This window comes from Fundulus heteroclitus, chromosome 8 (genome assembly GCF_011125445.2).
Source record: "Fundulus heteroclitus isolate FHET01 chromosome 8, MU-UCD_Fhet_4.1, whole genome shotgun sequence".
Lineage (NCBI taxonomy): Eukaryota > Metazoa > Chordata > Actinopteri > Cyprinodontiformes > Fundulidae > Fundulus > Fundulus heteroclitus.
Genome location: NC_046368.1, coordinates 5,833,799 through 5,848,636, shown reverse-complemented (window position 1 = coordinate 5,848,636; position 14,838 = coordinate 5,833,799). Strand labels below are relative to the sequence as shown.

At 42.6% G+C, this 14,838-nt stretch overlaps 1 protein-coding gene across 1 annotated transcript in view; it reads right to left on the bottom strand.

Annotated features, from left to right (window-relative positions):
* Positions 1 to 12,856, bottom strand: part of efna5a (ephrin-A5a) — a 113,509-nt gene extending 100,653 nt beyond the window's left edge. Inside the window, exon 1 of the mRNA XM_012877480.3 lies at positions 12,266 to 12,856. Within this exon, the coding sequence (XP_012732934.1) occupies positions 12,266 to 12,390 (125 nt within the window). The 5' untranslated portion in view covers positions 12,391 to 12,856. The remainder of the gene's footprint in view (positions 1 to 12,265) is intronic.
* Between the last annotated feature and the right edge of the window lie 1,982 nt (positions 12,857 to 14,838).

The following is a 14,838-nucleotide window of genomic DNA, read 5'->3' as shown; positions in this document are numbered from 1 at the left end:
CTAGCACAGCGACCCTCGTAGCGTGACGTTTTTTACTTTTAAAGGGAGAAGTCTATTTTGGCTGTGCACACTCCTTCTCACAGGAGTTATAATGATTTAACAATTCAAACCATGACTTTTTTAAAACGCCGGTGCCAGCAAACATCCGTATCTATGGTAGTGCCACTAAGGCGAAATCTCATCCAGGATGAACTTCCTAGCATGATCCTTTCTCTGTGTTTTTACTTTTTTACTTTAATTCAAATTTCAGTTTTGTGTATTTGCCAGGCACAGTGCAGTTAAAATATCATAAATGATTAAATATAAACCAAAGCTACGAAGGCAACCTAAAACAAAAAGTAAAATTATGAAATCCAAATTTTCGTGAGATGATATTTCAGAGAATATCCTAGATTTAATATAGCATATGTATGCTTTTAAACATGTTTTTTCTCTCGATTATTTACAAATATGTTAAATAATCTCATAATTTCAAATTTTTTTCTGGAAATTTACCCCTCAGTGAACAGTTTCCTTTATTTTTTCTGTGGAAATCATGAGAATAAAGTTGTAATATTACAACAATAAAGTCACACAGTCCTTTACACAATATTTTAAAAGTCCTAATAATAATAATAATTTCATGCAGATGTTCTAAAACGCTTCAGTATTTTCTTATTTATAAACTGTTACCATAATATAACTTTAACTTTCCTCATTTTAACACAGGGGAAAGATTACATCGTCTTTTTTTAAACGGTTCCTATAAAATTACGTCCAAAAAGTGGTCTCCAGTCTCTGCCGCTGTTATTCTGAGGATCCCAGGCTGAAAGTTTGGGAACGCCTTATCTAGAAGCATAATATGTATTCGCTGCTTATTGAATTTTGACCAAGTCTACAAATTTCAAATACAAAGCATTTATTAAGCACATTAAAAAAACAGCAAGTTTGCCTAAAGTGCTGTACAAAAGTAAGAATGTATTCGGTTTCATTTTAAACTGTGATTTACAAACTTATGTTTCTGTAAAGAAGTGAAAGATTGAGGTGGAATCAAAGGGCCATGGCTTCCTCAGGCCAAACCTTTTTTTTTTATATTTTCATATAAAATATTCAGGACATCTTTGGCTGGTCGATTTACAAAGAAGCAAAAAAGCAGCAATTCTTAGTTTAATAGTAGTTCTAGTTTCAAAGGTTTGAGGTGTTAAAACAAATATCTTTTATTTTAGAGGCTTTTTTCTTACCATTAAATCTTGTTTAGATATCTGGACTATGTGCACTTAGGTAATGTTGGAGTTAATTAAAGGTGCATAGACACGTTATTTGGCTTTTTTTAAAATGTATACGTCAGTAGCTCCCTCTGGTTGCATACAGAGTTTTTATGAAAGAATATCACGTCCTGTTGGCATATTAGTTGTTATTTTGCTGTTTTATGCTTTGTTTTTGCTCAATCTGTTAGTAAATAAAGCCTTTTGTGTTTATTTATAATAAGAGAGGGATACGTACTGCTCATGCGCAGCAGGTGTTAAAACAAGGAAGCGGCTAACGGCTATTAGCATCTCCCAGCGAAACAATGAAGAATGTTCCAAGATCCAGTGAAAAGAAAAGACGACAATAAAATATATAATTCCTACAGGGAAAAACCTGTAAAGTCTCTGGGAATCCAGTCTGAACGTTGGTGTTTACTGAAGCGGACGCTAAACCTGCCGAGGCTCAGATGTGACGCAGAGTTGACTGACGTGAGTAAATGTTCTGATATGAGGCTCTTAAAGTTGCTGTAGATTGTTTATTTAATTAATAACGTTGGTCTTCATCACGCCGAGCTGCAGCTTTACTGTGAGGCGTTGCAGAGGATCAGGCTCAGTCCGGAATTATTTATAATTAATTCATTAATTAAGCAAACAGGCATTATGACAGTTCTGCGATACTGTCACTAGATGGCGCTACGTCTGTTTATATCTGCTAATCGCGCCTGGTGCTGGATTCTATTTAACCTCAAAAAGGACCATCAGAACATTATCAGGATGAAAGCTTGGTGTATATAACCTTATTTTATCACGATCAAACAGTTTTTGGTCTTTTTTATAAGCATATAACGTGGCTATGTACCTTTAAAGAACTCCTCATGAATGAATGAAAAAGATCAGCAGATCTACCCTTGATGTTCATGATTTTTCAGGTCATTTCTTACCTATCTAATTGCAATATACTTCCTTTTTTTTTTGCAATATACTTCTGCTTCTTACATATTATCAAAACTCGGTTTTACACCAAAATATCCTCATACTCATATTAGATCACTTACTTGCATAAATTTTTTTTTAGATTACAACTTCTCTGAAAACAGTAAATAATCTGACTTAACTTTTAAGTTTCTGTGAGTAATTACTTTTTTGATTTCAGTTTTGACCTATATAAATATTTTTTTTTTTTTTTTTACATAAAACTTAAAATGAAACAAGAAGACGTTGCTTTGGCAGACATTGTGTCCAGAGTGCCGCCGCCGTGCCACATCATGGAGGAAACCTGACTGAAGCCAGAGGAGCTGCCATTCTTATTAGCAGTCAGTAGTTTCTGTCAATCACTCCCTGGCAGCCTGGGGCCCTTTGCCTTATTAGTCATGACGGGTGTGTGGAGGTCGGGGTGGGTGGGGGAGGTCGCAGGCAGCTCCCTTCTGCAGGGTTGGGGGGGGGTTGGGTGTCGCCCCCATGACGACCGCCTCGCCTCTTCCTCGGTTGCAGAAAGCCGAGTGTGAAATTCACAGCTTACCTGACCAGAAAGTTGAGTCTCTGAGTGGATTATGTCAGGTAAAACTGATCGGCAACATGAGGAAGAGGAGGAGGAGGAGGAGGAGGAGGGGGGGGGGGGAGCAACACGACAACTGAATGCGGCTTCCTGACATTTTTTCATTTTCTATGTGCGCTGTGAGGAGGCTTAATGCTGCAGGCCTGTGTAATGAAATGGAAGATAAGACGCCTCTCTGACTGTTTATTGATAGTTTGTGAAGCTGCCGGTTCAGGAAATCACATTCGCTGCGCTCCCTTTGATGCCTCTGGAGATTGACACTTCCTGCGGTTGGCAACATGGATCCTGACCCCGGCAGCACGGACGCCTCGGGTTACAGTCTCCTCTTGTCCCGCGTCAGATCAACAGCCTTCCTGCAGTTTTCTCCTTCACACCACAGACTTCACTGTGTTTGTTGCTCTGATTCTTCATGTTATAGTCAAACGCAAAGTAGTGCATTATTCTTCAAAATTCATACCTGAAAAGTGTGGCGTGTTTTTTATTTACACCCCCCCCCTCCCCCCCAGCTTCAAGTCTTCACCAGATTTGCACATCTAGACATATTTTCTTTGGCAAATTAGCTAAAACTCAGTCAAAGGCTGTCTGTGAACTTCACTTTTCAAATCTTGCCACAGATTCTCAGACAGAGTTAGGTCTGGACTTTGACTAGGCCGTTCAAATACCTACCCATAGGTTGATCTGAACCGATTCATTCTCCATCTTTACATTTAGAAGTTTTTTACAACACATATGTTCAGCTCCTTTCAGCCTTTAATAAAAGTGGGTACAGACAATAAACAGCTTTATGAGTTTTTTTCAGCTGCCCTCAGCTTTTTTGAGTCTCTGGTATTATTGACCTACAGGCATCTGATGATTCTTTCTCAGTTTTCGCTCATTTCTTTACTTTTTGCCATCATACATCATCTGCTTCCCCTTTCTCTGCCGCCTTCTTTCCCTTAACAGATTGGTTCCTGTATATTTTTCGACATGATTTGATGTGTGGTGCGCTCATCAAAATGAAGTCTTACCCCAGCCTGCAAGGATTCTTAGAAGATGTGAGAAGTAACAGCTAAAGATTTGGGACTGCCTGTTCCCTGCAGTCATCAACTACACAAAAACTGCAGAAATGTGGTCAAAAGCTAATAAAAAATATATAAATGTTATTATATTTAAAATGGCCTAAATTATGCCAATGCCTGTTTTTAGTGGGTGCTACAAACCTCTGAGGCCTTCCTGGAAACAGTTGTTTTCATAGTGAAAAATTTCAGCGCCTCGTCACTAATTCACTGTTTACATTTCAATTGTTTTACTTTTAAATCAGTGCTGCACCTTATACTGTTTTTTAAATCTACGGTAAATTGCAAGCTGTATTCTTGCACTAATGCTCTTTGCACAATCAATTTCTGCACATAGAAATGGTTTTAAAAATACTCACCTGTACACTGTGACTTCTCCTGCATTGTCTACATTTAAATTGCTTACTTTTAAATCACTGCTGCAACCTCATACTGTAAATTTAAATTCTTCTGCAATTTTTACAAAGCTGTATGCAACGAAATTTCGTTCTGTAAGCACTCTGTGCATACAAAATGACAAATAAAGCTGTCTAAGTCTAAGTCTAATTAGCAGTCAGCTGGATTTCATTTAGGGCTACCAGAGTAAAAGGGGCCTGAATAAAAATGCACGCCACACTTTTCAGAATCATGTTTGTAAGAAAGTTGGTCAGTAACCTAATTTCTTATTAAACACATTGAGGTTTGTGGTTTTAAAAAGCTCCATGGATGTGAATACTTCTACGAGGCGCCGTCACACATGCACCCTGCGCTCACCACCACTCCTCCTCCTGTCTGAAAGGCGGCCATGGCCCGCTGACTACAACCCGGACAATAGCGGCCTTTCACCCGTCCACACCGGCGTTGGGAGAAGGCTCGCGGTCCTGAGACCCAGTCAATATTTGGACGTGGTCCCCCATTTTTTCCCCCCTTTTTTGTGTCGGTTGCTTAATCCTAGCGGAACCGAGCGGCGGGGAGCCGGGGGAAAGGCTGAGAGGGGAAAGCGAGGGTAAACACTGGGAACAATGCAAATGGGCCTCCTCACAATGCCACTGGGAAACTATCACAACATCAGCTCACAAGCCAGAGCAGAAAAACGCAGCATTGTGCCCCAAAGTGGAGATTAAAAAGAGAGCGGGGTAGGAAGCGCGGAGGAGGTCAGTGTTGGAGAGGCTCGGACCCTCTGAGAGGACTTCTGAGGCGCAAACATGAGAACGGGAACCTGAGGAGATTCCTTAATTGTCTTGAGGAGAAATATGTTGCATCTGCTACGGGAAGCTTTGGTTGGGAATTATCAGGGATTAAAGGAGGCCCCTGGGGTGACAGCGCTCTCCCTGAATGCAGGAATCCCTCTCTCCCCAGCTGTCAGGTCCTTAGTCCCACCCAATGAGGTTGTTTGATGACGGAGGGGGTATCAGTTTCCATGGCTTCGGAGACACAAACAGCCAGCGAGATTAGGGAAGGAACTCGGCCCCGATTCTCCGCTGATCCTGCCTATCAGCAACAAATAAACACCTTGGGCGACAGGCAGCGGCTGCATGCGAACCATATGGAGCCGGGTGGGCTCTAATGAAGCAGCTAAAGAGCTGGTGAGCAGGGAATTCACTAATGGCTGCTTGTCAGAGCACCAGTAAATACCCAACTCCTACACTTTATTCCATCGTTTGGTTACTAACGCAGCCGGGGCGCCTGACAGCGAACATATGGGGCTCGTTTCACTTTCCACAAGGAAAAAAGCTTCAGTTTTGTGTTTTCCCTGGTTTGGATTTCTTGGGATAACTTCCTTCTGCTGCCACTTTCCACTGGAGTCTATTTAGAGTCGGATTTGTAATTTGCCCCACGACTGTTAGTAATAATCTACGGATTAGAGGCAACGTACTTCATGAAGAGCGGCCCTGATCTTGACTTTGTGACACTAGAGTTTTAAAGCTGCCGCTTAGAGAAGTAAGTTCGGTACAATTTATCTTTCTATGTATTTCTGTCAGTTCACAGAAAACATGATATGGTCATTAATACAAAACATATAAAAACCCATTCAGTCCACATTTATTACATGCATCCAATTAATTCCAATGCAATCCAACCATTAGTAATATTAATTATTAATTACATATAGTTAAATTTAATCCAGATATCTTGCAATGAAGTCAAGTTTTCAACTCCAGTGGGATTTATGAACAAAAGGATGAACTTTTGTAACCAAGATTTTACGACGTTTGGAGAATGATTTTTGCCTGCAGGATATGAGAAGGTTTCTAAACACCAATAGCTTGTATAAAATGAGCAGACTTTATAAGCACCAGCCTGATTTATAAACACCAACATGATCCATCTACGCTACGCCAGCAGGACTTTAAGAACCAACAGAATTCCTAAAGATCAGCATGATTCAGAAACATCGACAACAACAGTAATTACAATCAAAAGCTGGATGTCTAGACGCACACGTTTATATATATATATATATATATATATATATATATATATATATATATATATATATATATATATATATATATATATATATATATGCCCCATCGTAGTCTCAGTGATGTTATAACAGGTGATATTATCGCATACAGCAGAAAGCTGAGCATCAATAACCTTTGGTCTTGGTCAACATCAGATCATCCATGACGAGGCGATCAGTTTTTTGTTGTTTTATAAATGTTGTAGTTCAGTCTTTGTCTGTTTTATGTTTAAAATCAGGCAGATTGAAGGTGAAACCATCAGTAAAGTTTTAATGGATGTTGTGAGCCTGACTCCAGCTCCTGACAAAAACGCTTCTCTCTTTCCCCGCGCCCACAAAACAGTTCCTTGAGTAAAAAAAAATGATAGTAACCACGTACCGTCACCAATGTGGTTATAAAAGCTCCTTTAATCGCTAAGCTAAGAGGACATTTACTCCAGTTCTGCTAATGTTGATGTTGAAAAAGGTATATAAGTGTATCTGCTGCACAGAGCGCCCAGACTACCTTTAAAGGGGAAGTCCGGTCAACAAGGAAAAATCAGGGGACCATTAGCTATAACTAAAACTAATACGTTTGTGGTTATTTAATGAACTTATCTTTAATCAATAAGAAAATAAAAACATAAATTGTCGTCTGAATCACTGTGTATGGGGGCTGACATTACTGCCCATATTTGGGCAGTAAGGGGCGTTTGACATCACATCCTGGGGCGTGGAAAAGCGGAAGCAGCAACAGCATTTCTCTTTCCATGCAAAGTCAATAGGAGCCGTTCTACATAGCTGCGATCATCAATCATTTTTTCAGATTTCCAGAGGACTTCACCGCTGACATTCCCAAGAGCTTTTGCTGAAGCAACAATGCTCACGTGCATGGCCATCGGATGTTCCAACACAACTGGTAAAAGTGGAAAAAACATTGCTTATTTCAACTTCCCGATTCATGAGCCACCTGGCTCGGTGCTGGATTAGGGAACGGATTTGCCATCTAACTCCTGGCCAGAGAGAAAACACGTCATATGCAGCGACCGCTTCGAAGAAGAAGATTTTGCACATGACATGAGAGCGAGGATTTTCGGTAAGTTATTTTTTAATTTAGAATTTTTTATTTAGAATTTGCGGGGATGGTCACCGAGCAGAGGGGCGGAGGGATACCACATGTGATGTGGTATCCCTCCGCCCCAGCATGTGCTGGAACGCTTTTATATTTTAATATTTATACAATAATGACCACCTGCCCTATTTACTAGGGGGCAAATATATAACTTAAGTCACTTCAGCGCGATCTCTCCTCCGCTGTGTGTGTGTGTGCGCGCTCCGCTGCAGCGCCGGCAAAGCCGTGCTGCGGCGGAGCGCGCACACACACACACACACACACACACACACACACACACACACACACACACACACACACACACGTGTATACATATATACTGTAGGACCCGACTGAGTTTGCACTGGAAATGGGTGCGCTGGATTCCGTCAAAAGTCCGGTTTCTGTCAAGAAACTCTTCTAAAAAAATCCATATCGCTATCAGATGATGATAGCTCCACAGAGCTCCCATCACTGTCACTAAGTACTTCATCACTCTCTGCTTCGTACAGAGCACCAGTCGTCGCCATCTTGGAAAATAGTGCACCGTGACAAACAGAGCGATAATACTTGCTCAACTGCGGGTCCGCCGAGTGACGTCAAAAAATGGGAGGTGACAGTACTATTCTTGACCAAGATGGATTCCTCCACATAAACATGATTAAATGAAAATTATTCATAATTAAAAAAAACGTATATTTTTTTGCACAGTATGTAGTAGTTTTATATTCAAAGTACTTTCAGCAGTTTGAATTCTGATTTTGACCGGACTTCTCCTTTAAACATGTTTACCACCAAGAAATGTTGACGCTTAAACTGAGAAAGCTGCCAAGCTACAGACGGGGAGACCAATCACGCTTTATCTAAACAACAAAATGGACTCGGCTCTAACAGCACAGCTTTTCCAACAAATGAAACATTTTTCCTACATCTTGTAAACTTAAATTCACATTTTCAGACTCGTTAAATGGGCAGAGCAATGTTTATGCTTGGTGTAAAGTCACTACGCTGATGTTAATGTGAGTAATGTTAGTAACTCTGAGAATAGGGCATGCTGGGGGTTTTCGTGGCTGCAGTGGTGCAGTTGCACCTTGCAGCCAGAAGGTTCTGGGTTCAAATCCCAGACTGGGAATGCATGGAGTTTGCATGTTCTGTTTGGTTAATTGGTCTTTCCAAATTGCCCTCAGCCTCTTACCCAATGACCACTGGAGATGGGCACTCCCCCCCCCCTCCACAGATACGTGGGTATAGACGATGGATGAAGAGTTTTGCCTCAAACTGACAAAGGCAGAGCTTCTCAGTCCAAATCCTTGCCATCCGAGCCTCATCAGCGCGGGAACATTCTTTCTCCCAGATCAAAGCTTTGCAAACGAGACCCCGTGTTTATCTAAATTACAGAAGGAATCCTTTCAGCTGCTTTAATACAATAGGGAGGAGGAGGGGGGGGCATGAAAATGTCAATGCATTTCCATTTTTCACGACTCAGTTCCTATTTCAATTCCAGCGCTCCTGTAGGGGGAATTTCATGAATGGCTGAGTGTGGACTGCTACTCCGGATGCCGCTTCTCCTTCACTGCAGAGCTGGAGACGAGGGGCGGGAGGGTAGGGAAGCTCATCTGGACACACCGCAGCAGGTTCCTGCACCGGGCATGCTTACATTAAACAGCGGGCGAGCCGGGGGCCCGTGACGAGCTGCGAGGTTCTGCTGCAGGTCAGAGGGGCCCTTCGTGCTTTCAGCGTTGCCCTCGTTTACATCATACAGCTTTAAAGTCATGAATGAGAAAGGGAGAAAGTCATTTAGAGTTACTCATTTATTTGGCCTCCATTCTGAGGGGACAAAGCCCAGGCAGGGTGCCGTGCCACCGGGCCCCCATCGGCCAGCGCCGCTGCCCCGTTTTTGACCCTGACAACGGCGCTCCCTGTGCGCTGCTTAACCCGCGCCTCGACTGGTTACTGTCGAGTGTGTGACCCCGGCATGTGTGAAACTCTCACAGGACCGGGAAGCCCGCTGGGCCCTGGCTGCTCCTGCAGGACCCCCCGCCCACCCCGCCTCTTTGTGGGCCCCCAGCGTGGGCCGGCAGGAGGCGGGGGGGACATTTGGACGTGAGAGCACGGCAACCGAGAAACAAGACTTGGAAGCTGGGAAGTGTTTCAAGGCCAGAAACCAAAAAAAAAAAAAAAGCGCAGGCGCCGTTTTCAGACTCAGATATCTGCAGCAGGAAGCATCGGCATCCATGAGCGCAACACCGACACGGCAGGGTCGCCACCACAGAGACACCCAGCAGCCTCGGTGGCTGTTTGGGCTCCGACGGCCGAAAGAACCGCTTTGTTATCCTGACAGGACACCAAACCTCTGCAGAAGTGACAGAAACAAACTGACGCACACAAACAAGCTCGCACAGTCACTGTGTTTTTGGCCCAAACATGTGGCACTGACTCACGAGGGGAGGCGCCCCGCAAACACACAATACCAGAAATGTGGCTCTAACACACGCTCTGAAGTCGCTCAGTCAGCAAACAGGGAGAAAAAACTGCCAAAACAACGCAGAGACTTTTAGTGACAGACAGTAAAAACTCCTGATCTGCTAAAGGACAGCTTCAGACTCCTTAAAGCAGAAACGGAAACCTGGTCTCCCCCTCTAACGCCCCCCAAGGAGCGGCTAAAAAACTCCTGCGTGAAGTTTTCAGCTCAGTTCTGCTGATTTAACCCGAATCTTCCCGACAAGCTACAGAAGCAGGTGATGCAGACGTGTCAGCGACGGTAGAAGTTCACCTGTTTCCTCTGTCAACCCAAAGACTGGCGCAACAAAGGCAACGCTCAGTTCGCCCACTGGAAACAGCCAAAAATATCCCACTGCTGCGACCCGACGCTGAGGCCGATGCTCAGAGCGCCTACAGAGGCCCATTTCACTGTTTTCAGGGAACCTGCTCCAGTTAAAGGTCCTCAACCCTTAAACGGGTCAAGCCTGGCCTGATCTATTCTACACCACTCACAGATTCTTTACACTCACAGTTTCTGGCCTGAAAAATATAAAACTGCATTTTTATTTATTTATTTTTTGCACTAGAACCACCCCAGACATGTCAAACATGCACCAAATTGTTCTGCACCAAATGCAGATTACAGAAAACACAATTTATGATCAGTTTATTCTGTGGATGGAAACACAAAGACAGAGCGCATTTTCATGACTGCTTTGCATTAGGAAAACCTGAGATTGAGAATATCTGTTAAAATTTTAATATAGACAGTGATCAAGGTTATAACTGAGGGACAACAGGTTCCAGATTGTGTTATACTTCGTCTCCAGGTTGGAAATCTAAACACCTAAATGTGTCAGATTCAGACAGAACCATTCTACAGCGATTACCTGTTTTATAACAAAGTTCATGATCTGTTAAACTTTTATTCTACAAGTAAAACAATAAAAACAATCCTATTCTTATTACACAGCATCACCGATCAAATCTGGATTAGTTCACTGCAGAGTAGAGATGAACCAATCAGCCAGAGATCGGAATCAGACGATTTTCTTCGGATCGGCTCTGATCGGTGATCAGTTGGCGAGTTACAGTAAATATAAATAAAAATAATCTGTTGTTTTTCTTTATTTTACTGTTTATCAAATGCATCTAAACTGCAAACTTCCACCGTTTTCAGTCCACAGCCGCATCAACCAGCAGCTCATAGTTTGCTGTACTTTTCTGAGTTTGATTTTTTTATATTTTTTATCTAATAAAGATTTTTACCTCCTTGGGAAGATGAAGAAAGTTCGGCTCAGTTTTACGTTTTTATGCATCGTAATCCTTTTGGGAAAACGGGCAGTAAAAAATCGGCCGTACTGGAAACCGGATCAGTGCATCTCTGTGGTCATCTCAGCGTCCTGCAGTGACTGGACTCGTCCAGTCTGGTGTGAATGTCATTTAAATGGTCTTTTTATAAATGTTCCCAACAGAAATGAAGGCGTAACTGATCATAAGTTGTTGTTCATCACAGAAACCAGGTCAGATTTGACTTGTTTAGGTGCCTCAAGCATAATCTTAGATGGATTATATGTCTTATATGTCAGCAAACACTTATTTTGTGTTTTCACACATATTTGACGGATCATAAACTGAGCTTTTATAGAATCTGACTTTAGTGGAGAATAATTTGCTCCAGGTTTGAACCCGTTCATACATCCTGCATTTGACAGTCGCTCCAAAGTGGCTCTAATGCAAAATGCTAAAGCATCAGACTATTTCTCACCAATAAAGCTAAAATGTCATCAATCTCTGCGTGTGTTGAGTCTGTAAAATAATTCCCTGCAGGTTTCACGTCTAAGCTAGTGTAAAAGACTATAAAGCGCTAAAGTTAACCTTTTTATGGTTTTTCCTAATTAGGCAAAAGTTTCACGGATCATTTCATTTAAAACTGTGTTTTAAAGAATCTGTAAACACTCCAGAATAATTCAGCGCCGGTTTAACCAGGCTAAGTGCTTTGATTTACAAGCTATAAACCTAAAGAACATTGAATTTAGTTATTTTATACAGATTATATGATTCATAAAAGAGCATTTCAAATAACGTTGAGAGAAATAATTCAGTCCAGGTTTGACAGGGTGGTCCCTAACGCCACAAAAAGCGCAAACAGCGCCAGAAACGGTCTATTTTCTGTTTTCTTTACGCATAAAGGTCCCAGAAATCTTAGCATGTGTTTTTAAGAATCTGCTGTCAGTTCCAAATAATCCGGGATGATCAGTAACGGTCTCTCAGATTCCGAACTGGACCTGACCAAAGTTGTGGAAGAGTCCCGAAGACGCGGTGAAATGGCCCTTTAGTGAAAGTTTAGCGCAGCGCAGCGCAGCGCCAGCGGACTCCCTGCGGACACAAGCGGCGGTTCGGGACACTTACCGGGGGTTGGTCCGGTTCCAGAAGACGGCGTAGCGGTCGGACACCACCTTGGACGCCGGGTCCTGGCCGAACACGCACATCCCAATAATGAGGATGAGGAACAGGATCATTTCCACCTGCGGCATGTCTGCGCAGAGCTGAGGTCCGGTTCTGGTTCTGGTTCTGGGTCTGGCGCGGAGCTCTGAAGCAGTCTTCTTCTGTGTGATTCTGCAAATGCTCTGTTAAAGCGGCAGATCTTAGATCAGCTCCTCTCGGTTTAACTCCGCGATCAGTTGTCCGACCGACGCGGCGCACATGGAGCGGCGCTTCTTCCCCGTCGCTCCGTGCAGGGAGGCTTCAGACAGAGGAAAGCAGCGGAGGATCAGCTTTCTACGGGCTCTGAGCTGAACTCAGAGCCGCTCCTGTCCTGTTTGACAAGCTGAGTGAAGCGAAGCAGAAAAATGACGCACAGTGTCTCCGCTGCGGATCTGCGCCAGGAGCGCACAGGACTCGGTTGTTTTCGGGGGTCTAACTGAAGGAGAAGCAAGTCAGCAGCGCTGTGGCTCCCGCTGCCATGCTCTCTGTCGGACCAACCCCCTCCCTCTCTCTCTCTCTCTCTCTTTCTCTCTCTCTCTCTCTCTCTCTCTCTCCCCCCCCCCCCCCCCTTTCCTCCCTCCTAACGTGCCAGCTGCCGCACGCTGGAAAAAATGCTCCCCTTCACAGAGGCAGCCTTCTCTCCTGGAAACTGTTGTGTCTTCTGGCTCCTTTTCCAGAGGAGCTGAGGACAAATCCATTCACCTGATTTCTTTAAGCCAGCTTTCCTGCAGAAATCAGGACAAATATTGAAGGAATCCACCACTGGGATACTGGAGAGAATAGATATAGCCAGACACAGACATACGCTTACAGTTTGACATTAAATCAGACAATACTTCCTGATTTAGCTCAGCCAGTGGCCAAAATTGTCTCTATCTGCTTATTGCTAGAATATTCCTTTACGTAAATGACAAAATTCTGATGAAAACAAATTTAGACTCATAGGAAAGTCCAGATGATGATGCAAAATTCTGATTTGAGCTGACTGAAGTCGAACCTGTCAGCCAAGTCGTCCGTTCAGAACCAAGGGACAGCAGTGCTGCTTTTTTTGCCCTCGCTCTAATAATTAAATTTGATCTTTAGCTGAAAAACCTGCATGGCCCTTCAGAAGAAGAGAGCGTGTCAAGTTTTCTAAGAAGCTACCACATGATATCTGTCTTGTGGTTAAAGTACTTTTTTTCTGTTTTTACCCATAAGAGCAAAGGAAAATGTCAAATATTAACAAAAAGGCAATTCAAAAATAACCTTGGTGTTGTGGAAATGAAAACAAGAAAAAGCACGTATAGTCTGTGACTTGGTGAAGACAATTCTGTGAAGCCTAAGTTTCATTTAGGCGTTAAAAGTCTTTGCAGATACTAAAAACTCTTTTTTTAAATCAACATTACTGAGAGCCACCATGGAGAACTTTGTGGCTGCAGGTTTCACACCCCGGGTTCAAACTATGACGAATAAAGACAAATTTTGAAAAACATCTTTTTTCTAGCTGTAAAGTAAGTAGCAGTTTTTGAAGCTTTTAAATGGAAATTTAAACCACAGATAGACGTGAAGAGTGACGAATAACGGTGGATTTCACAAGAAAACAGAAAACTAAATTGGAGACGTGAGGTTTGTGCACGACAGCAGTGACATGCGAGCACAAACACTGGGGGAAGGTCCACTCTTTATGTTGTTCTGGAAGGAGACAGGTTCTGGTTATCAGAGATGTTTGTGTTTCGGTGCAAAACGTGAGAACCACCAGCAGAGCAAAAAATAAAGATGCTGGTTGAGGCTAGAGTCTTTATCCAGAGTGAAACGAGTCTGAAACAATCCTGAAAAGCTGAGAAAAGGTCCAAAATAACAATAAAAAGCCAGATTACAGTTGGATGGACAGGTGTATTTCATAAAACAGATGGCACCATGAGGGAAGAACAATATGTGCAAATATGTTCTGCAAACTTTACTCTTATGTTATTTTGCTTCCTGGTTTGGAAACTTTCTCAAACATTTTAAAGTGAATTTTCATACACTTTCAATCTGATTGAATTTGACTTTGGAATGTGACTTGAGATGACATGTGTCATGAATTGGCGCAATATAAATAAAAGCGAATTGAATTGAAATGAAATTGTTGTTTAAAGCAGCATTGAGTAACATTTTTACTGTAAAATATTCTCTTCTAAGCCCCTGTGATGGTAAAGAAAGTGTTTATGAGATGATTGAGGGGCCTGTCATCTCCTCCTATTGTCTCTGGCTGAAAATTCACACTTTTAACTTTCTATGTGCCGTCTCTGTTCTAGTTCTTGTGGGGAAGACAATCAGCTTCACGGCAGGCCGGTGTAGGGCCGTTTGGCAAAGCCACACACCCCTCATGGTGCTACTCACAGGTGATCATAGAACACTTTTACACTAGTTTACACTAAATATATTAGATAATGTACAATGCTAACCACCTCTTGAGCGTTAACAGCTACAATGACACGTTACAATTCCATCTGAGGTTTTACCGGGACACAGAACAT